At 53.1% G+C, this 21,451-nt stretch overlaps 8 protein-coding genes across 8 annotated transcripts; 3 read left to right on the top strand and 5 right to left on the bottom strand.

Annotated features, from left to right (window-relative positions):
- Positions 1–2,531: 2,531 nt before the first annotated feature.
- Positions 2,532–4,751, top strand: BP01DRAFT_332565 (high affinity methionine permease; the record flags this gene model as incomplete). The annotated part of the gene is made up of 9 exons (XM_025573098.1): positions 2,532–2,781; positions 2,829–3,068; positions 3,120–3,215; positions 3,264–3,339; positions 3,388–3,574; positions 3,626–3,894; positions 3,965–4,101; positions 4,171–4,423; positions 4,508–4,751. 9 exons carry the CDS (start codon positions 2,532–2,534, stop codon positions 4,749–4,751), a joined length of 1,752 nt encoding a protein of 583 aa, XP_025435498.1.
- Positions 4,752–5,222: 471 nt separating this feature from the next.
- Positions 5,223–7,634, bottom strand: BP01DRAFT_332560 (amino acid permease; the record flags this gene model as incomplete). Its single annotated transcript, XM_025573097.1, has 7 exons — positions 7,345–7,634; positions 6,900–7,286; positions 6,635–6,836; positions 6,534–6,575; positions 6,331–6,479; positions 5,804–6,268; positions 5,223–5,733 (listed from the first exon to the last, which is right to left on the bottom strand). The coding sequence occupies exons 2-7, from the start codon at positions 7,241–7,243 to the stop codon at positions 5,223–5,225; spliced, it is 1,713 nt and encodes a 570-aa protein (XP_025435497.1). The 5' UTR covers positions 7,244–7,286; positions 7,345–7,634.
- Positions 7,635–7,867: 233 nt separating this feature from the next.
- Positions 7,868–10,480, bottom strand: dbp4 (RNA-dependent ATPase HCA4). The gene has a single exon (XM_025574062.1). It carries the CDS (start codon positions 10,352–10,354, stop codon positions 7,934–7,936), a length of 2,421 nt encoding a protein of 806 aa, XP_025435496.1. The 5' UTR covers positions 10,355–10,480; the 3' UTR covers positions 7,868–7,933.
- A 103-nt stretch (positions 10,481–10,583) lies between these two features.
- On the top strand, positions 10,584–11,553 carry BP01DRAFT_332554 (J domain-containing protein). The gene is made up of 3 exons (XM_025573096.1): positions 10,584–10,742; positions 10,802–10,845; positions 10,940–11,553. The coding sequence occupies exons 1-3, from the start codon at positions 10,671–10,673 to the stop codon at positions 11,469–11,471; spliced, it is 648 nt and encodes a 215-aa protein (XP_025435495.1). The 5' UTR covers positions 10,584–10,670; the 3' UTR covers positions 11,472–11,553.
- A 707-nt stretch (positions 11,554–12,260) lies between these two features.
- Positions 12,261–13,838, top strand: BP01DRAFT_413138 (FAD synthase). The gene is made up of 2 exons (XM_025578991.1): positions 12,261–12,757; positions 12,830–13,838. The coding sequence occupies exons 1-2, from the start codon at positions 12,349–12,351 to the stop codon at positions 13,492–13,494; spliced, it is 1,074 nt and encodes a 357-aa protein (XP_025435494.1). The 5' UTR covers positions 12,261–12,348; the 3' UTR covers positions 13,495–13,838.
- Positions 13,839–13,871: 33 nt separating this feature from the next.
- Positions 13,872–14,304, bottom strand: BP01DRAFT_352973 (uncharacterized protein). Its single transcript, XM_025574061.1, has one exon. It carries the CDS (start codon positions 14,286–14,288, stop codon positions 13,932–13,934), a length of 357 nt encoding a protein of 118 aa, XP_025435493.1. The 5' UTR covers positions 14,289–14,304; the 3' UTR covers positions 13,872–13,931.
- Positions 14,305–14,332: 28 nt separating this feature from the next.
- Positions 14,333–16,479, bottom strand: BP01DRAFT_413137 (putative RNA binding protein MSSP-2; the record flags this gene model as incomplete). The annotated part of the gene is made up of 8 exons (XM_025578990.1): positions 16,335–16,479; positions 16,227–16,268; positions 15,482–16,166; positions 15,345–15,435; positions 15,203–15,292; positions 15,053–15,147; positions 14,670–15,002; positions 14,333–14,618 (listed from the first exon to the last, which is right to left on the bottom strand). The coding sequence occupies exons 3-8, from the start codon at positions 16,150–16,152 to the stop codon at positions 14,333–14,335; spliced, it is 1,566 nt and encodes a 521-aa protein (XP_025435492.1). The 5' UTR covers positions 16,153–16,166; positions 16,227–16,268; positions 16,335–16,479.
- Positions 16,480–17,036: 557 nt separating this feature from the next.
- Positions 17,037–21,201, bottom strand: BP01DRAFT_420452 (DDB1/RSE1 family protein). Its single transcript, XM_025579464.1, has 5 exons — positions 20,849–21,201; positions 20,095–20,765; positions 18,118–20,024; positions 17,613–18,059; positions 17,037–17,548 (listed from the first exon to the last, which is right to left on the bottom strand). The coding sequence occupies exons 1-5, from the start codon at positions 20,941–20,943 to the stop codon at positions 17,246–17,248; spliced, it is 3,423 nt and encodes a 1,140-aa protein (XP_025435491.1). The 5' UTR covers positions 20,944–21,201; the 3' UTR covers positions 17,037–17,245.
- Positions 21,202–21,451: the final 250 nt, after the last annotated feature.

Here is a 21,451-nt window from a genome sequence, read left to right as displayed (position 1 = left end):
TTCAGATCAACCCCGTATCAGCCGAGGGCCATTGTCACGGGATCTTTCGGCTCTTTCTCGATCTTCTTCCAGGGAGGACCCGGTACTGTCTTTCTTTCAAGTAGTCGCCGGCTAAAGTTCACCAGAGACTTACTTTCCTCTGCTTGACTGTTCTGCACCGATCCTTTGCTCCGTTCTTCTTCACTGCAGAGTTTCAACTACGCATCAAGTCAGACTCGAGAAGAAAGATGCATAGATCGGAGTAGATATCCCTCATGCTCCCTCCACGCCACCAGGGATTAAAGCGACTTGAATTGGCCTCGTGGGGGAGAATGGGATTTCAAAGGTGACTGGAACTGCACATATCCATTCCCACACCCTTCCCACCCCCCTGTTTGTGATTCTGCATTCGTCCTCAGCATGCATGTTTGCTTCAAGACCTCCAGAGGTTACGATTGGTTGCTAAGAGCCATGTGCAGAAATGCAACAGATCACTTGCTCTCATGGTGCAGGTCGTGGCCGGCTCCGAGCGTGCTGGTGCTGTTCTTCCAGAAATGTCTCTATGATTCGGTTTGACACACCCTACACCCTGAATGAGAGCTCCACCCCTTCATCTTTCAGACTCTGTGCGCAAGAGCTCGGCTCAGGCATCGTTCCCAAGTGACAAACCTTACATACTGTACCCTTCGCAGCTCATGCAAGTCCGACGATTACCCCATCTCTTTCACACCACTGGATAGTGCAACGTCGGATACTTCTGGAGCAGACCCCTCCCCCCGGCACTCCAGACTCACGCAGCACGACCACGTATGACCCGCAAACCGGGGGTAATTGAAGTAAGAAGACCCACCCGCACCTCCTTCCGGGGACGTGGGCTCGGAGAAAATGCCCACGCCGCATATCTATCGCCTGTGAACCTGATCCACGTTGTCAACCTGCAGGTATAGCATGACGAAGCGGCTGGAACCACAATACAAAAGTCCGCGAGACACGGCAGTCCCTTGGCTGATGCAGAGCTTTTGAATCTCTGATTGGGCAGGGCTCTCTGGCTTGGGAGCACGTTTGGAACATGACCGTAGGGATACGGTTGTTTGGTTCGTGTGACAATTTGCTTCCGGATTGCATGAACTATTCCATTGTTTCATGGGGTGGTCTCGCGGGTTTTTGATGGATATGAAACTGGTTGAAGGCCTGTGGAGTGTGCCGTGGGTGAGACTACCGTTGCTTTCTGGTTTGATGGACGTTTATGCCTGTGGTCAAGATCGTGTTGGTGTCTCTTCATTTGTGGATTTGCTTGGAATAGGACTGATTTCTGGGAAGTTATCGGAATATGCTGACTTGCATTCTAGCAACCACGACTTCTTTCCTGAACATCCCCTATCGAAGAACAGTTCATGGGTGTGTTAGGATCTCCAATCATGACCCAGGTCATTCTGCACTTGTCATGAGAGCTTCGCTGATTTATCTGCTCTGAATAGAAACATCGACGTGGATTTCGAACCTCGACTGCCCCTGGCGATAGGCATAGTAAATTTTAGGTATCGGGTCAGGCTTAGAGGCAATGGTTGACATGCTATGTGCTCAAGGTTGATGATGCAATATCTCTGAGAAAGACCAAGCCTGTCCGCTAGCGTCCTAGAACCATTGAGTTCAATCTTTTGCATGGTCGATGCCACTTCAGGAAAACTTGACGAGTGCAATCCCACTCGAATTGGCCAGTAACGCCTTGTTTGACGAGGTTTTGAAGACTACTGTCTGTTCAGAGAAGTAAAGTTGAATTGACTATGGCTAAGGTCCTAGCGTGCTTCAGATATCGACAGTCTTGGCAGCGTTGCACAGTTCTGGTTCGTCGAATACGCAGCTCAGTATCACCCCGCCAGGATTACAAAATACAAATCACCCATCTCTGAGCTCGCTTATCATAGATTGAGACCGGGCACGTTACTCTCATTCATCGTTGCAATAAGCTGTGGATGGCGACACCAGTGATCAATCAAGCAAGCGCTTGCGTGGCTTAGCGCTGGATGCTGTCATCAGCCCCTGCGATCGTGCAATCTGTCTCCTCACCACTAACAAAAATGCCGATGGCTACGCAGATAGAAAGGATTCTGAGTGCCCGATGTTATATAACACGCACCAAAGGGTCTTGCGGTGTTTTGTCAAGTGATACCTCAATCTCGTTCAATCCCGGATCCTCGTGGTCCATGGTTCTTTGGGATTGAGCCCTAATTATGCCTGTGCACGGTGTCGAGCAAATCGACAACCTCGATATACAGGTGCCTACTTCGGCTATTGAGCCACTCAGCTCTCTTTCCCCGCGTTGTTAGTTTCAGCACCTCATCTACTCTAGCATGTCGCCTTCTGCCGGATCATGCAAGGTGAACGCATCCAAGCAATCGCGTCATCGAATTCTACAATGAGCATCGTCAAGATAGCATCGTCGCCACCTCTAGAGCCCTATCAAGATGGTATAATAACTGCAAATGCCCCAATATTGCAAGAATGTGAGCACAGCGCCGGCCTTCGCCCACTCAGTTGATTCAGACTTGATCATGGGGTTTAGAATCTTCACGAAGTCGGCCGATATAGAGACGGATGAGCGATCTGAGGAGTTTAGCGTCATCGAAGATGGTGATCTACAATATACTGCTGCCGGAGGCGTCAATTCAGCTAAAGCTACCTATCAAGAAGCCAGTGGTGCGCCGATTGAGATCAAGTCTCCTCTGGGGTACTCTGTAGGTGCGATATCGGTGATAGGCTTGAACTTGAACCAGATGATTGGCACCGGTGTCTTTTCAACTCGTATGTTGTCAACGCCCTGATCTTTGAGCTCAACTAACAGCAATCAGCGGCTACGGTGCTCTCTGGAGCCGGATCGGTGGGCCTCGCTTTGTTCTACTGGGTGATTGGCTTTTTCATGGCCGGTAGTATGCTCGGCGTTTACCTCGAGTTTCTATCATACTTTCCGAGTCGATCTGGCTCCGAGGTGGTGTATCTCGAACAGTCTTACCCACGACCCAAGTACTTCTTCCCTACTGTTTTTGCCATGCAAACTGTTTTATTCTCGTTTGCCAGCAGTAACGCCGTTGGTATGTGCGTCCGGCGAAGGATTTCTAGTACGGAGCTTACGATGTCTGCAGTGCTGGCGAACTATCTCTTCAAGCTTGCCAACGTGGACTCGACGGCATGGATGCAGAAAGGCGTTGCAGTAGCTGCGTATACTGTTGCCGTCTTGTGTGAGTCAATCGACCTATACGGAGTAATTTGTCCTAATTCAGAATCAGTGCTAGCCTTTGATACGAAATGGTCACTTCGGCTAACAAACGCCATTGGATTCGTCAAGACCATAACATTGATACTGTAAGAATCTTGTGCGATTTATCCGGATGGTTACTGACGAATGTCCAGCATCGGCATCACAGGGCTTGTAGTCCTTGGTGGCCACACGTCCGTGAGGGATCCCACCGTCAATTTCCGGGATGCCTTCTCTGGAACCTCCGAGGCAACAGTTTATGGCGCGACGAACGCGCTGGTCAAGGTCATGTTCTCTTATGCTGGGTACAGTAATGCATGCAATGTGGCGAATGAAGTCAAGGTACGCTTACTGGGTCTTGATCGCTCTGCGCCTACTAAACTGACTGGCTAGAACCCCACCAAAACCCTCAAATGGAGCGCTCCAGCATCACTGCTTCTAGTCGCCGTTCTGTACATTCTTGCAAATATAGCGTACTTTTCTGCCGCCAGCAAGGAAGAGATACTCAATTCGAGCACGGTTGCCGCGGGTTTGTTCTTTGAGAAAGTTTTTGGATCGTCTGGTGCATCGCGAGCTCTTAACGTCCTGATTTGTCTCAGTGCCTTGGGAAATCTGCTAGCTGTGTTGATCGGGCAGTCTCGCATGCTCAGAGAATGTGGAAGGTAGGTCATGACAGCCGGCCTCACGGTGTTTTTGTCATTCACGTCATATCCATATTAATGGCTTGGATAGACAAGGTGTTCTCCCATTCACCACATTCTGGACCTCGACGCGCCCGTTTGGCACGCCCCTTGGCCCGTACTTCCTCAAATGGGCTCTGACTGTCATCATGATTCTTGCCCCACCTGCGGGTGATGCCTTCAACTTCGGTGCGCCCAACCACTTACCATGGCGAAGACATACTGCACGAATGGCAAGCTAACTTCCAACTGATGTAGTGGTCGACTTGGCCATATACCCCAGCAATGCGTTCAATCTCCTCCTCGCAGTCGGGCTTCTGCTCACGCGGCGTCGCCGGCAGCGTCTCAACATCCCCTCGTCCGGCTACCGGGCGTGGACGGCGACCGTCTGCTTCGCGATCCTCTCCAGTCTGTATATGCTCGTAGCACCATGGTACCCTCCTTCGACCGGGGCAGACGGCGGTGACGTGAGCTTCTGGTACGGGACATACTGTGTTGTTGGTCTCGCAATGTATGTGCTATCCCCAGCGTCGGAGATTTATGCCATTGAGTGATCACTTGCCGCGATCATGCACTAACTATTTGAACCGTTCAGTGTCGGCTCATGCGGAGTGTACTATCACATTTGGATCAAGGTGCTCCCGCAACTAGGCCGGTACGAGTTCCGCCAGACGCAGATTCAGGTCGAGCAGAACGCGACAGCCAACAAGCTGGTCAAGGTGCCGCTCGACCGGCTCGAGGAGTGGGATCGGGAGCATGATGCGCTTGGGCGGGTGCGGCGGCGGGCCAGGACGGGGGAGATTGTGTATGAGACTAAGGGGGATGCATTTGAGTCTTAGGGTGGATTGTTGGGTGGGTGATATATGTGGTTGCCTTGGATTGTGAGATCAGCAACAGAAGTGATGAGCTTGTACATATGATTGGGGATGAGTTATGTATCTACAAAAGGTTACCGATGTAAGTAAGCTTCAGGTCCGGGTTCAAGATCGGCATCATGCTTGTCGACACAAATACCTTGCTCATGAGTTTATTCTTTCGTGTACGCTGTTCATGATTTCAACCCGACGAGACACTATATCTTCTCTCTCTGCTCCTTACCACCAGTAGTGCCAACCAAGTCTGCGATGGAGTATCGCATCGCCTAGTTGGTAGGTATTGGTATACTTCACCAGGAATACACTTAAGTACACCCCCACCGCTACTTGTAACGCGAAAGGAAAGAAAAAAAAGTGAACATTAATTAAAATAACCTCAAGCACCAACGACCATTTTTAAGAACCGAGAGAAAAAAAAACCCCGCTAAATCTGAATTAGAAGAAAAGCCACATCCCCACCCTCTTCACCACCCCAACCACACCCTTCTGGTTCCCTTCTCTAAACACCCCCAGCACCCCCCGTTTCTCCCCCGCACCTGCACCCTGACTCTCACCCTGACCATCCACTTCCCCCGCATCAGCATAAACATCCCTCCCCTCAACATGCGCCAGATTATACCGATCCGTCAACAAATCCATCTCCGCCGCCCGCACAAACTTGGTGCGCTTCACCAATTTCCACCCCAAGAACATGACCAGCATGATCGGCAGCTCGATGTAGTAGCTGACGAAATCGACCGCCTGGAAGCTCTGGCTGAAGCACGACCAGCCCTGCACGAGGATCAAGACCGCATTGAGGAGTATGGCGAGCACGGGGCCGACGGGATAGGTCCAGTTCTTGTAGGGCAGGAGGTGCTCGAGGTTTTGGCGGCGGATGCCGGCGCGGAAGCGGAGGGAGGCGAGGCCGATGAATAACCAGGAGAGTTGGTTGGAGACTCCTACTATACTTTGGGATTGTTAGTACTGAATTTTGGGGGATGTTAAGGGTTTTCGGGGATGTTGGGGGTGGACTTTACTTCTGCAACCACGACCAAAGCTGTCCAGCACCGATATAACTCGCCCCAAAACATAACCCGCTAATCACCGAGGTAGCCAGCACGGCAACCCACGGCACCTGAAACCGGTTCAAGTGCCCAAATACCCTCGGCGCGTAGCCGTCCACGGCCAACGTGTACAGCAAGCGCGAGCCGGCGAACAGGGCGTGGTTGGCGGCGGAGATGACGCTCGTCATGATCACCGCGTTGATAAAACTTCCCGCCACCGTGCTGCCGGCTTCGACGAAGACGATGGTGAAGGGGCTAGTCGCCGTCGTCTTGGAGGAGAGACCCGGGTAGGTGTAGGGCACGTCGAGGCCGATCAGCACGATCGAGACGATGTAGAAGAGGACGATGCGCCAGAAGACGTTGCGCACGACGCGCGGGAGCGTCTTGGACGGGTTCTTGGTCTCGCCGGCGGTGATGGCGATGGATTCAGTGCCGCCGCTGCGATCTGTTTAGTTGCGCTGGGTGGGAAGTGGGACAGGGACAAGGGGGCGGGGCCGTACTAGGCAAAAGATGCAGTCACAAAGACAGAGGCGAATCCTCCAATCCCTCCCACGAACGGGGCTTCTCCCTGGTAGAAGAACTTATTGCCGATGTATGTGTGATCCTTGTTGCCGCCGCAATTGACAACGATGCCGAGGATGATAAAGATCTGGATCGGTTAGCGGTTGCCCGGCGCAGCAGTGCTCACGGGGGGAAACCTTACAATAATGGTAACGACCTTGAGAAGACTAAGCCAATACTCAATCTGTAACACATGCGCATTAGCCCAAGCCCTCCCCCCAATTTCAAGCCATTGCGACTAACCTCGCCGTAAACCTTCACAGACATGACATTCAGAAAGATCACCACGAACAAGAAGATCAAACTGATTGCCCAGCCCGGGAAATGATCCGTCCAGAACTCGAGCACCAGCTGCAGCGCGATGATATCCGACGCCGTCGACACGGCATCGTTGAACCAGTAGTTCCATGTAAGCGCGAACCCCAACGCATCATCAACAAAACGACTATGGCAAAAAATCAGCGCCGGTGACTACATTGGAGGAAGAGAGAGGGCTGAGGCAACTCACCCCGCAAAAGTACAGAACGATCCCGCAACGGGAATGAAAGCAGCCATCTCCCCCAGCGACAGCATCGTCACGTAGACAATGGCACCGCAGATGATGTACGAGGTCAGCATGGACGCAGGCCCCCCCGTCGCCAGAGACTTGCCCGTTCCCAGGAACAAGCCCGTGCCGATGGTGCCGCCGATGGCGATCATCTGCACCTGCCGGGCAGAGAGCTTGCGCGCGAGCCGGTCCGCGCGGACGAGTTGCGCATCGGCGTCGACGAAGCCCGTCGATGCGCCGGCGCCTTTGCCCGGAGGAGCCCCGGCGGCCGCAGCGGGCTGCTTTTCGATGTCGTGGGCGGCCATCCGTGTTGTTGCTGTGTTACGATGAGGTTGACTTGCGGCAGCTCTGCCATCCCCTGTTAGCGCATCTTGAAGTCACCAGCAGGAGACTAAACCAAGCTCACCAGGTATACAAGACCACAGGCTGAAGTATGATGACAAAGGTCTTCCCAACCGGGTAAAGGTCGGTGTCCCACCCGTGACAGGCCAAGTGGAACTCAGGCAGCAGAAAAACTGGGCCCCAAAAAAGCAGACAAGATCGGCGTTGCAGGGCGATATGATATCACTGTATAAAGTTCGACTACTAACCTCCTGGGCGAAGAAGTGGTTGCATCCAGAGAGAAAGAAAGTCCATGTTGAAGACAGCAGCCATTGCGCGCGATATGTTAGTCTGGGATGAAGTTTTTTGCCCTTGTCGATGGCGTGATTGAAAAGTGTTACGTAGGAAGAACAAGATGCGCGGTGCAGAGGCGCATATTGTTCGAAGGATTGCCGATGCAAAGCGGATGCGCCCCACCGCTCGGCTGTCGGCCACGTGATTAGAGATAGAGTTATCGCGATTAGATCTCAGTTGTTGTGTCTTTTGTATGTACATCGTAGGATTGGCATGATAATGAAGATGAAGGTGAAGATGGAAGATGAAGATGCTTTTGAGATTCGTCGCTATGTAACAGATAAAACCAACCCTTAACAAAACCCCGACATGCAACCCCCTTACCCCAGCAATCCCGCAGCCAACGACTCCAGATCCTCCAAGGTCTGGATCCCCTCGGGCTCTTGCCGCGACTTCTTGGCCTTTTTGGACTTGGGCTCGTCGTCGCTGTCGTCCTGGAACCACTTCTTGGGCCGCGGGGCGGGTTCTTCCGCCTCGGATGCAGAGAATCCATCGGCCCCATCGCGATCGTCCTTCGTGTACGGAGCAAGGTAAGCCACCCGCTCGCCGCCCTCGCTCTCCTCCTCGGCAGCCAGCAGCTCGCGCTCGCGGGCCTTGCGCTTCTCTTTCTTCTCGCGCTTCTTCTGCTTGGCGACCTCCTTGTCCTCCACATCCGCCTGCCGCGTACGTTCGGCCTCCTCCGCCAGGAAACGCGCCTGTTGCTCCTTGGCATCGCCCTTGGCCTTGAAGTCCTCCTCGTCCTCCATCTCGTACAGCTCGTGGGCGTTGCCCTCGTCGTCGTAGACGAGCTTGGTACCCTTGCCCTTGAACTTGAGCAGCTTCTTCTTCGACTTGAGCAGCTTCTCCCGGCGCTTGGAGTCGATGACCAGCGTCTGCTTGCCATCCAGCTGTACCACCTTGGTCGGCTTCTTCTCCGCTCCCCCCTCGGCCTCGTCCTCATCCGAGCTGGAGCCAGCGCCCAGGTCCTCGTCGCCGGCTTCGAAGCGGCGTTTGACGGACAAGAAGTCATCATCCTCGTCTGCGTCTTGCGTGGCGGCATTCGGCTCGACCATCGTACCATCGTCGTTGATGAGTTTCGAGTAGTGGTCGGCCAACACGTCTTGGTTCCGTCGCTCAAACATGCGGTCGTACTTGGTCCGTACTTGGGGTTCTTCCTTCTTGGCCTTCTTCTTGGCCTCGCCGTCTTCATCCGACTCGTCGTCGCTGGAGGCGTAGGCCGCCAGACGGGGGGCGTTCTTGCGCTCCTTCGTATCCTCACCCTTGATGAATTTGATGCGGGGCGCACCAGGAAGACCCAGACTCGCGGCAAACTCCTCCAATTTCAGATCCTTGACGTTGAAGATCTCCTTGTCCTTCTGCACGTAGATAGACTTGACGTAGGAGATAAAGGCCTTTTGGCCAAGGTATTTCAGTTCGGGATCCTTGAAACACATGTTCTGCAGTTGATCCTTGATGCTCTGCTGTTTGTTGGCCTTGACGTTAATCCGCTCGACCTGCACCTTCTTCTGCTCCAGACGCTTCAACATTCCCTTCTCCTCGCTGGGGTCCAAGAAAAGCACCGCGCGACCGTCGCGCTCGTAGCGCGCCGTACGACCCACACGGTGGATATAGGTATCGGCATCCTCAGGGCAATCCAGCTGAATAACCCAGTCAACCGCCGGGAAATCCAACCCTCGCGCGGCGACATCGGTGGCGAAGAGCACGGCGTGCTGTGCCGATGAAAACCGGGTGGTGATATCGAGTCGGCCACCCTGCTTCTGTCGGCCGTGGAGATGCATCAATGGGATACCCGGCTGCATGTGTCGGAACGTCTCGTAGACGAAGCGCACCTGCTTGCCTGACGAGAGGAAAACGATGGTCTTGGCCTTCAAGTTGCTGCGGATGAAACTCCACAGGACATCGAGCTTCTGCGCAAGCGGCGTGACGACATAGTGTTGTTGGAGCTTGGACGGGGTGGCGGATGAGGCGGCTTCGTGCACCGCCACATATTCCGGGTCCTGGAGACTCAGTCGAGCCAGGTCCGAGACCTTCTTCGTCTGCGTGGCACTGAAGAGCAGCGTCTGGCGCTCCTTCGGGAGATGGCCGATGATGGCGTCCACCGTCTTCTGGAATCCCATATCCAGAATGCGATCCGCCTCATCCAGCACCAGCATCTGTAGGTTGTAGGTATCGAACAGCGCCGTCTGATCCAAGTGCTGCAACATACGACCGGGCGTACAGACCAAGATATTCATCCGTCCCAATCGCTCCTGCTCCTCGCGCAGACTCTTTCCACCGATGACAAGACCGGCGGAGAATTGGTGGTAGCGACCGACTTTGCGCAGGACTTCGAAGATCTGGATCGCGAGTTCGCGGGTCGGGGAGAGCACAAGGGCACCCAAGCCGTCTTGCTCCGCCCATTGTTTGCGGTACAGGTTCTCGAGAATCGGGACCAGGAAGGCCAGCGTCTTGCCGCTTCCCGTCTTTGCGGCGCCGAGGACATCGCGGCCTTTCAGCGCATGGCTGATCGCGCGAGACTGGATATCGGTGAGGGTCTTGTAGTGCGATGAGGCGAGTCCAGAGGCGGTCGGTTCAGACAGGGGCAGATCGGAGAAGGTCTTGATCGTGTCCTTGACATCGAGCTCTTCCACGCGCTGAATGAGGGTCGAAAGATCATCTTGAGCACGCTTGCGCTTCAAGTTACCGGCCCGCTGAGGTGCTTTCGCCTGCTTCTTGTCACGGGAGCCGTGAGTGGGAGCCATCGTGGCGAGTCTGAAGTCGTCGTCCCACAAATGCGTCCTGGTTAAGGAACAAGACGGAAACTAACTGGTGATCGATTGGATAGGTAAGAACAATGACTCTGTGGTCCAGACTGATCAGGAAACGCGAATCTGGATCCCCGGGCGGTGAAGCAACTTTTTTTTTCACCTCTTTTGGTTGCCAGCCCAGGCCCCTGCTGACTCAGTCACCGATAAGCCAATGCTTATCGTCCCCATTTCAGCTGCAGACACACGACCAGTGAAGTCAGGGCGAGCTAGCTGCCAGTGGTCGTTGCAGGCCCCGAAAGATCCGAGCAACATGGGCTCTGAAGAACAAGATGCGCTGGATGCGCTGGATGCTCTTGAGCGCGAGGCGTCCGACTTTGACAAGGTGGCTTCAGTCCCCCGTCCCGTTGACCGCGCCACGGCCGATACTAACTCCCATGGCAGGATGCAGAGATTGATCGAATTAGGAACGCTTTTGTTTTAGACGCGTAAGTCACTCCCTTCGCTTGATCTCATCAGAGCTGCTTCGACACAGAGTGTTATGCGCAGAATTCCAGAAGCTAACCTACGGGATGGGGATAGGTACGCCGTCCTCGACCTACAGCCAGGATGCACAGAGAAGGATATCAAGATGTGCTATCGCAAAAAGTCCCTACTCATCCACCCGGATAAAACCAAGAACCCGGCGGCCCCGGATGCCTTTGATCGCCTCCAGAAGGCGCACTCCGCACTGATGGACGAGAAGAAGCGCGAATACCTGGACGAATGCATTGCGGATGCGCGCCGGCTGCTGATCCGCGAACACAAGTACACACTCGACTCGCCGGAGCTGAAAACAGAGGAGTTCAAAAAGGAATGGCGCAAGATGACCGTCACGGTGCTCCTGGAGGAAGAGGCCCGGCGACGCCGCCAGGCCAAGGCCAAGCTGCAGGAGGAGGGACGCGAACGACGCAAGGAAGAGGAGGAATTGGAGGCGCGCAAACGGAAACGCGACCAAGATAAAGCTTGGGAAGACACCCGCGAAGAGCGGATTGGTAGCTGGCGCGACTTCCAGAAGGGACATAAGAAGGAGGGGGATAAGAAGAAGAAGAAGAAAATGAAAGTGCTGGGCTGAGTGTCTGGGTAGAGCTCATAAGTTGGGGGGGGGATTTGAGTATAGTACGGGCTATAGTAGTGTTAATGAAGCTCTATCTCACAAGTTGTTCATCTTCAGTGTTTCGTTCTTCAAGCTGGAGGTCCCCATTGCAACGAAGGTCTATTCAGATATTGTGATAAAACTGTTCGTCTCAGCCACAATTCTTCGTGGATGATATCTTGCGATCCATAGTAAATATGGCGGGTTGAACAAAGTCAACCACAGTGCAGCAGATTGGGAAGTGCATGCCATGCCTATTGCTTACAACAAATCACTCGCCATAGATATACAACTCATGCTGCATACCTGCACACAAGAATAATCGTGCAATTGAAGCCATACCAAAAGAACAAGGCAAGAGAGTCATCGACCAGATCGCGATAAGAAGGCGGTGAACTGTGGAGGGGAAGAACGGAATCGCATTCACCTGCGGGGGGCAGAAAAGAAGATTCCAGTTCCACCAGCCAAAACCTTTTGTGTCTCCTCAATGCCATTAAAAGCCATGAAATGATCGGATCCTGCACTTTACTGTACATACTATCTATCTATATATTCTACACAGCCTCTTGTTATAAACATCATCATATCAACTTCAACCCATTTCCCATCCACCCCTACCTCGTACTAGCAATCCGATAACTACTACTAGTAGCGACTGAATCACCGGCGTCGGCCTCAAACCCACGCCTATTTCGGTCCGAGCCCCTCCAGCTGATATCTAGCCTCCTCATCCATCGCTACAATCCACTCTGCCTCCTCCTGCTCCTCCTCCTCCTTCCTCTCCCTCTCTTCACCTTCCCTCCCTTCCCCTTTCCTCTCCCCACTTCATACCTATAGAAACATCAACCTCCAAAAGATGTCCTCCCAATCAAACGGCACTTGCACCGCAGCACCAGCCGCACCCCACACTCCAGCGACATCATACCCCGCCGCCGCCGCCCCCGAGGCACCCGAACAGCATCAGCAGCAGCAGACACTCCCACCCAACCCTCAGACCAGCACACCCTCCAACGACCCTCAACATGACGATCCCCACCCACCGCAAACGCCCCTAATCAGCACAATCGCCCACCTCCACGAGCAAGTCCACCGCTTTCTCTCCGAATCCCACCCCGCAGACTCCCTGCTGGCGGCCGTGCAGAAGCAAACGCGCGTGACATTGAACGTCTTCGCCGCGGCGCTGGACACGTTTCCGCTGCACAATCTGTCGCTCTCGTACAACGGCGGGAAGGATTGTCTGGTGATGCTGGTGCTGTTCCTGGCGAGTCTACACGATCATCCGGCCTTAGACACGAACCCCCCGCAAACAACAACAACAACAACAACAACCACCCAAGAAAATGATGATGATGATGACGACGCCCACAACCATGCCCCCACCACCCAATCACCACTTCCCCTATCCCAATCGCAATCGCAATCTTCATCGCAATCTCAAATACAGCAACAACACAAACCCCTAACCGCAATCCCTGCAATCTACGCCCTCCCCCCCGACCCTTTTCCCGAAGTCGAAGACTTCGTCCGCTGGTCCGCCCGCCATTACCACCTCGACATCGTCGAGTACACCACCGACCCGCCGCGCACTACCATCCGCTCCGTCTTCGCCGACTACCTGGCCCAGCACCCGGATGTCCGCGCCATCTTCGTCGGCACCCGCCGCACCGACCCCCACGGTGCCCGCCTGACCCACCAGGATTACACCGACAGCGGCTGGCCCCAGTTCCTGCGCTACCACCCCGTCATCGACTGGCACTACACTGAGATCTGGGCCTTTATCCGCCATCTGGGGTTGCACTATTGCTCCCTCTACGATCAGGGGTATACCAGTCTGGGTGGCACCGCCGATACCCGCCCCAACCCCAAGTTGCGTGTTAGCGGAGGAAGGGCTGAGCCCGCTGTCGAGTCGGACGGGACCGCGGCCATGGCGGATCAGCCGCTCAAGTATCGTCCCGCTTATGAATTGACCGAGGATCTGGAGGAGAGACTGGGCCGCAATTAGATGCTGCGTCGACCATGTTTATTTCTCTCTGTCGACTCGGCTCCGTTGGCATCGTCAGTCGACCGGTTCTGCGTGCATTGAGACAGGTGGTGCGCGGGGACCAATTATCCCTCGTATATCTTTCTGGTTGGACTTCCTGGCAGTATGCATGATTCGGTTGGCATGGTAGAGGGTGCCCTTGATATTCACGTTGAGAGTCATTAGTACAAGCAGGCTACTTGCTACGTGCGGATGGACTCTGGTTGCGCAGTATCATTATCATATTATTCCCACGCTGTAGACTGCATTGATGGTTTCTGGAGTAAGAAGGTGTAACCATGGTTAGACACATACACAAATTCCACTGTCACTCAATCTCACTGCTTCATGATCTCCCACCTCTTCCCTCATTCCCAGAATGATCGGGTCATAAGAGATACAAACTCCTAAATTAGACATCATTCTGCTGAACATACAATCGTGGCTGTCGTCAAGAAATGAAGAACAAATAACACGCAAACGGCAATCAAAAGCTCAAGAAAGAGAACAAAAGTGATGCAGCGAACATTAAGGCGATATGACATCGGAGATGGATGAGGCAGTCGAGGCTCATAACAATCATCCATCCCTGGAATAAACATGTGATCCTCTACACATGCAGCTTTATCAGTGATACTTCCTGGAGAACATGGTGCACGGTGGCTCGTTTCGCATGTCCCTTGAAGCAAGTCCACCACCGAAGATAATGGACACTCAAACACCCTTGCAGCAGATAGAGCGAGAAAACAAAAAAAGGGAATCACGCGAACAGACATTGCACGTCAAGCCAGGTGCCTTGAGCACAGTCGAAATCCAATAATCAGAGGACCGAGCGGGGTGAAGTGATGATGACTTCCTTGCATGCAGAGATCGGAGACACGGAGCCAGCCTTGACATGGTCCTTGCGAGGACTAGATTGTTCGGAGCGACTCTCGACACAAGGAGTTCCTGAAAAGTTCATCTTTGATGAACTGCTGGAGATGTTGTCAGTCCAGGCGTTGCGTTGCCCTCGACGAAGAGGCGTATTCTCCAAGGCTCTCTGCCCGCCTTTAGATGACCAGGAGTTGAATCGCACGTTCCCCGCCTGACTCTTCATCAAGGGATACCTACTTGTATCGTCAGTATGTTTCAGAATCACAAGGGATGCAGTGACGTACGATGGGGAAATGGATGTTGCGGGAGTCCATGCTGATCCAACGCCCACTGGAGAGACACCGACCGGGGACGCGTAGCTGCCCTGTGAGTTGGGACTGAGATGCGAGACAGTCTGTTGGATACGCTGCAACGAAGGCGACGGAGTGGATCCTTGGACGACCTCAACCGAATAGTTATACTCCCCAGCGCGGTAAGCACGTCTCTCATTGCTTTGCTGTTTGAGCAGCTTTTGTGCTTTTGTGTCGGCAAACCGAAGAAGCAACTTGACTCCATCTTTGGAGACGACGTTGTGAAATTCGCCCAACACCTTTTCGGCAATCTCACGCGTCTCAAATCTACAGTAAAGTGTCAGTGACAACTCACGCCGGGGGCTCGTGACACTCACCGAGCGAAGCCAACTTCCTTGCTTACTCCAGTCTTCTCATCGCGGCTAATCTTTTCAGACACCACTCGGTATGGCTCAAAGTGACGGCGAAGATCCTTCGAAGAGACAGTGTTAGTACGAAACACCTCTCTCGGGCATATGCATGCTCACAGCTTCTGTCCACTCGATTGGAAGGTTCGTGCAGTAGATGTTAGTCGAAGATCTGTCTTCCAAGTCCTTAAGTCTAGAGTTGCGGGACTTCTGAAATGGTCATTAGTAACAGGATGGCACAAAGTCAGAGACAAGACGGCACCTGAGCGAAACTAGCCTGGTAGCCAAGGTAAAAGAAGCCGCGGATGCAGTTCTCGCAAGATTCGAAGTTGTAGTACTGGACAAACCCAAACCTAAAACACTGTGAGGAAGTATCTCAAGACGGTAACACGAACTCACCCTTTGCAGAGACCGGTATCTAAATCCACAATGGCTTTGCAACGATCTATCTTCCCAAATCGGGAGGCATAGGCATGCAACATTTCATCCGTTGTCTCTGGAAGGAAGCCGCGGATGTAGACATTGGTAATACCCTCTCGATTCTCCAGACACTTGGCCAGTGTGAGATCGGATGGGTTTGTCCACATAGCGGGTACTGCTCGTGGAATAGGCGGGTCTTGTTGTGTCAAGCTCTCGAGATCCTGGAGAATATACCCAGTCGGGGTCTTCATCATCTGGAAAGGGAGGCAGGCCGCATTCGGCTGAGGAGGAAGACCACCGAATCCAAAGTTCGGCAAACCATGGCCATCTAGAGACGCATTGGGGTTATGAAAGAACTCGTTCGGGGGAGGCGGCACCACTGGACAGGGTGGAGTCAAGCCGGGATAGATGCCATGTGCAGGCAAATACGGGTTCTGATCCAAAGGCATTCCGCCAAAGATGGTACCATTGGGTAGAAGAACAAACTGATTATAGGGAGGCATCGCCACTGGTATGTTGTTCTTGAGGCCGTTGTACTTCGCTCCGGGTCTCTGGTTATGGTATCCCAGTCCGCCAAAGAGAGAAGGCAACCCGTGTGTATCAGGGATTTGATTGGAGTCAGACACAGGAGGATGCATAGTAGTCGCCATCAGTAAATTGCCCTCTAATCATGTATCAGCCAGGGTCAGTAATTTCACGAAGACGAAGGCCTAGGACAACTCACGCTGAAGGGTAAGACAGCTCGGATGGTTTGAGAAGGCAGAATCTAAGAAGCAACATCAGCGCATGCAGCCAGTAGCAGAAGCATCCACGAGACCAAACCACGACATACACGATAAATGAGATGGTAAGGAAGATGCCGGATGTGAAGGCAGAGAACGACTGCTGGAAGACGAAGAAGAAGTAGTAGTGGTAGTAGTTGCAGTAGTAGTTGTAGTAGTTGCTGTGGTGTTTCGAGAAGAGGAGGAAGAGGAAGAGGAGGAAAAGGAGGAAGTTGTAGGAGTCAAGGTGGGAGGCGAAACGGGAGGCGAGAGCAAGAAAGACGGCAGGATGGGAGCATTTGGCTGCTGAGGGAAAGAACGTTGCTGTTGTGGTTCCTCGCTGATGTCCTTCCCACGTAGAGGAAGACTCAGAGGGAGAGGAAGAACAGACGCTGCTGCTGCTGCAGTAGAAGGAATCACCATCTCGTCACGTCCTGCCTTTTTGATCGGGTTATTTTCCATCACCTCAACCGGCCAGTCTCTGCCGTGCCACGAGGGGAAAGCCATGTCTGCAGTCAAGCTAACACAGACACGCGATCACGATTGCAGTGCTTGTTTGGTTTGGAGGTTTGGAAGAGTTGTAAGAGTCAGAGATGGGGAAGTGAGAAGGAATGATAACAGTGGAGAGAGAGATTTGGTTGCAGTGGAGACCCAGACTGAAAGTGAGAGATGATCTCTTATTTATCTTTTTAACTTCTCCAAAACATCGATGGTGCTGTCCCTTATTCACATCGAATTTGTTTTCTTTTTTCTTTTTTCTTTATTTTTTTAGAGTTGATTATGTTTTCTTTGGCTTGTCGCGTGGACATTACATGGCACACGGTTGGCATCCCATAGACTGGTATAGTACCAAACCCAGATGGTTAACACCTCTCCCTTGACTTCAGTCAGAAGTGAGGACCGCTTGACAGCATACAGAAGAGGCAGGAAAAAGTTTTGTTGCAAATTCGCATAGCGGTGTCATTTCAAATCTCCAGATATCCTAATGTAGCCGCCGTAAGGCCTCGATCTTGGCCTTGACTTCATCAACATCCATCATCCCAACGGACTTGACAATTTCTTCCTGTAGACTGGGTGGGCACGTCAGAAACCGTTCAAGCAATTCACCGTCCACAAATCGATACGGTTCTTTGGCCTCGCGCACCATGCTGCGGAACCCGCGGAACTCATTGAAAGGGATGTTCCCTAGAGACTCGACCTTCCCTGCCATGGTAGCCTGCAGGCGCATCAGAAAGTCTTGATGTTCCGAGTTGATCACAGCAAATAGATAGATGGAGCCCTCGACCTGCCGAATGCTAGTTAGTAATCTGTGAATGAGTGAAAGGATCACGAAGTTCATTCCCACATACCGTGCCCAGGAACGCCCGCGGTGTGACTGTCAAGCCTGCCAATTGTTGTATGTTGACGGGCCGGATTCGATTGACCATCTCTCCAAGCGAGATTTCGCCGGTAACCTCCAGTCGGCGCTTATCATCCTCCTCCACCCCCGTCCGATTGCGACGGAGCACTATCAAATTACCCTCAGCATCACTCTCTAGAAAGGTATCCTCAGCAATACAGGCGACACCGGTAGCCCAAACTGTCTGGAAGTGGCGGGCCACCTCGGTCAATGTGTCAGGAGCACCATCTTCGCCCTCCTTCCACTCGACCAAGCACACGCTCTTCATGAGATCTGCGACAGCAATGACATTTCCCGAGACCGTGACATCCACAGGCGCAGTCGAAGTCCGGTAACTGGCTAGTTTCTCTAGCTTCATGGCTCCGAAGTTGTTGTTGACCACTTTATAGACCACAACCTACCTCGTGTCAGTAAAAAGGAGAACAATCGCTCACAGATGCCCTGGGAGCACTTACAGTCTTGACAAGCGCCGCTACAATCTTTTCGCCCAACATAGCCAAGGCACGACAGGCACCCTTGACAGGTAGCTCAGCGACTTTGGCCAATTTACGACCATTGTCAACCTCAAAAACCAAAATCCGGCCTCGAATGGACTCTTCTCCCTCATCGTCCAAGTACGCCGTTCCTACAATGAAGCGGTCTTTGGTCACCTCTCGGCCGTTCTCATCTTTACCTGCTGAAAATTCGGCACGGACAACACTTTCCACCAACTCTTCGGGCTGGAAGTCGAAGGAATCCAGATGACGGAACAGAATTTCATCCGCGAGTACAAACCGACTTTGTACCTGCTCTTCGCCATCCTTCAGCTTGCGTTCAATAGTGCCAATGCCAAAAGCCTTCTCCGATGGTGAATAAGCAACTCTGCGGGCAGTTGCACCCACTGGAAGAGTTTGGATTTGCGTTGTCCGCTCCGTATCCACCAGCGCGATCTTAAGATCTTGACGCGTAGCAACAGCGATAGCTTCGGGATATGCCTCAGAGTTGAAGTGACATATGCGAGATGCGCCCTCGGAGTTGACAGCGGAATAGATAATGCGACCTTCAGAGCCATATATGAGACTAGGATTTTCACAGGTCGCGAACACGTTATAAAGCCCATCCCCTCTTGGAAGCTTTTTGAAGGTCGGCTGCTCAGACCCAAGGATAAGTTTGTTCATCCCCGACAAAGAGTAATTCTTGATGTCAAATGAGTAGGTGATAACACTACCATCTGCCATGGAAATGAACAGAGTCGACGGACTGTTCGCAAGGACATCGGCCACAAGAACAGAGCGAGGGAAAGCCTCGCCTGCCGGACCGAGTGATAATGTGTGCAGCTCAGTCAGGTCTTGAACCTTCAATACGGAGACCTTGGCTAATTGGGGGAAGGCAACGATACAGACATCAGCAGGGTTAGAGGGCAGCGTCACGCCAGAAATCTGGCTATCAACACCGAAGTCCTTCTGGGCCATCACTTGGGGCTCATTCTTGAGGGATAGAACGGTCACAAGTTCACCGCCAATGACAAGAACCACACATTCATCGTTGGTTGAGGCAGCAGTGATGACCGATGTGTCCGGGGATGTCCACTCGTATGTAACCATGCCACTCTCAATGTCGGCAACCAAGATTCTTTGTTCGGTGGCCTGTAATATCCGTCCTCCAGGGAGATTGGCGGCGAGTAGCGTATTCTCAGAAAGGCTGAGCCCAAGGAAGCTTTCGAGCTCCTCCACCTCGCCGTCCGGACTAAATTGGAACACTCGTGTTTCATCCACAAAAGTTACAAGCAGCGTGTCGAGAAAGTCGCCTTGAGCGGCTACCTGCAACCCCCACAGATCGGTAATGTGCTCCATCTCACCCAAGACACCCAGTTCCTCCATGCCAACGCCGCTACGCACGCTTCTCAATGTCCCATCATCAAAGGCACCTGAGCCTGTGACAATGCGGGCTTGCCCTGAAGAGAACTCGTGCGTCTGGCTCTCGCTGGTGCGATTGCCGAGGTCCATGATCGTGAAGTCAAGAATCGGTGCAATATTGGACAGGGTCTGGATTACCTCGATTGAACCATTTCCGATCCGAAGTACTTGGGAATCACCTTGGTGAGAGCCAACGAAGATGGTACCCGCTCCAAGGTACACTAAGACAGAGGCCCGGGATGTGTTGCCCAAGTGATCCAGCTTCCAGGACTGAACCTGGTTAGTAGCATCCAAGACCAACATAAGGAGGAACAGTCTGCCATAATCATCAGCCAGCAGCCAGCGCTGACTATCCACACGTTCCCAAGCCACGAACACAGTAGCCTCGTCTAATGGGCGAGACACGACCTCGTTGCTGTCCGTGTCAACGTACTTGATAGACGTCTCTCCCAGAACCAGAAGACCACCTGGGTTGATTAGCCGGTGAGCTGAAACCAGCCAATGGAGGCCTGAAGGGTGATGGGAGGGTACACTTACCTAGGGGAGCGGGAACCGGTACGAGATGAGAGGCTCCGAGGTCGAGTTCATCTGAGAAGCCGTCTAGCAGTTCCTCAAACGACGCATCCGCGCTCATGGTTGTGGTGGCCGCGTTATAGTGCAACTCCCGGACCTTGAGCCTCACTTTCTTTTGGTTATCCTCGTAAAGGAGCGCAATCCGCGGCAGTCCTGACTGGACGTGCAAAAAGGCCGAGGAGCGCACGAAAAGCTCGTCGATTCTAGCTGTTGTTGGCTCGCCGAGCTCGCCGATGCGAGGTGCATCGGGCCCCGAAGGCAGGGTAACCTGCCTACCCCTCCTCTTGCTGGGTAATTGCACGATAGGGATCACCGCAATGACGCCCTCATAGACCTCGAGGGTCATGAACCGGCCGCTTGGATCGACCAAGCAACGATTGCCCGTCTGAGCCTCACGCGACGACGGGTCAGCGACATCCACATACTTTCGCTCCGTGCGCACTTGATTCAGCGTGCTATCCCACGACAGTGTGCAGTATGTATAGTGGTCTGTGCCCACCACGAGGTGATCGGTAGACGAGTTGGCGGGCGCTGGAAGTCGAGCCAGCATCGTGACCCTGGCAAATAGGGAGCACGAACTGGCGAGGCTCAACCCATCTGGAGTGAGGTTATAGAACTCGAGCCGGTTCGCTTTCCTGTCAGAGACGAGCGAGGGAAAATTAGCCATCGGTTTGCCGCGCAGAGAAACGATTCAATTGCAGGAACAAGGTCGACCAACGCAACAACCAGTACATCCTCCTCCGATTTCATGAACTGCAGCGTTAGCGCATGTCGTATGCTGCTTGCCCGATGGATTGGCACAACATAGGCCATCCTGGCGGTGCGAGTATCCCTCACTGCTCAGTCGAAGAGAGCAGCTGGTTGCGCTTTTCGCTGTGGAGCCAGCTTGCGGGGGATATGATAACGAGACAACAGGCTACGGACGGCCCCGGACAATGTAATAATTCCTAACGAATGTGGTGGCAAGGTCGGCGATTCCAAGGCTATACAAGTAGCCGCATATCTTTCCTGTGGGATGAATTTATTGAGAGTTGGGTGGGGTGGAATTGTCAGAAAGCGGCGAGGTTGGAATGTAGGATTGATTAGTAGTTGAAATGACGATGGTCGCGGGCGGGCTCGTCCCGTCCAGCAGAGAGGATGAGCGAGGTGCTAAACTCCGTGTTATGCCCGCGGCATCGGTGCTCTCTCTTCCACCTCCCACAATGATCCCCTGCGATGAAGCTTCCGGGTTCTCTCCAATCTAGTTATGATTGAACAACAGCTTTCTATTCAGTTACATCCCAGATAGAGATTGGAACGCAAGACACCGCTAACACAACAC

Source organism: Aspergillus saccharolyticus, assembly GCF_003184585.1.
Source record: "Aspergillus saccharolyticus JOP 1030-1 unplaced genomic scaffold BP01scaffold_2, whole genome shotgun sequence".
Taxonomy (NCBI): domain Eukaryota; kingdom Fungi; phylum Ascomycota; class Eurotiomycetes; order Eurotiales; family Aspergillaceae; genus Aspergillus; species Aspergillus saccharolyticus.
The sequence above is the reverse complement of the archived record's forward strand: the minus strand, read 5'-3'. Positions and strand labels throughout refer to the sequence as shown.

Coding starts and splice junctions, on each gene's coding strand:
- dbp4 (XM_025574062.1), bottom strand. CDS start 10,354: ATGGCTCCCACTCACGGCTCCCGTGACAAGAAGCAGGCGAAAGCACCT.
- BP01DRAFT_332554 (XM_025573096.1), top strand. CDS start 10,671: ATGGGCTCTGAAGAACAAGATGCGCTGGATGCGCTGGATGCTCTTGAG. Junction 10,743..10,801: donor AGGCGTCCGACTTTGACAAG/GTGGCTTCAGTC, acceptor CTCCCATGGCAG/GATGCAGAGATTGATCGAAT. Junction 10,846..10,939: donor AACGCTTTTGTTTTAGACGC/GTAAGTCACTCC, acceptor GGATGGGGATAG/GTACGCCGTCCTCGACCTAC.
- BP01DRAFT_413138 (XM_025578991.1), top strand. CDS start 12,349: ATGTCCTCCCAATCAAACGGCACTTGCACCGCAGCACCAGCCGCACCC. Junction 12,758..12,829: donor GCTGGTGCTGTTCCTGGCGA/GTCTACACGATC, acceptor CAACCACCCAAG/AAAATGATGATGATGATGAC.
- BP01DRAFT_352973 (XM_025574061.1), bottom strand. CDS start 14,288: ATGTCTGTTCGCGTGATTCCCTTTTTTTGTTTTCTCGCTCTATCTGCT.
- BP01DRAFT_420452 (XM_025579464.1), bottom strand. CDS start 20,943: ATGGCCTATGTTGTGCCAATCCATCGGGCAAGCAGCATACGACATGCG. Junction 18,060..18,117: donor TAGCGGCGCTTGTCAAGACT/GTAAGTGCTCCC, acceptor GACACGAGGTAG/GTTGTGGTCTATAAAGTGGT. Junction 17,549..17,612: donor CGCGGGCGTTCCTGGGCACG/GTATGTGGGAAT, acceptor AGCATTCGGCAG/GTCGAGGGCTCCATCTATCT.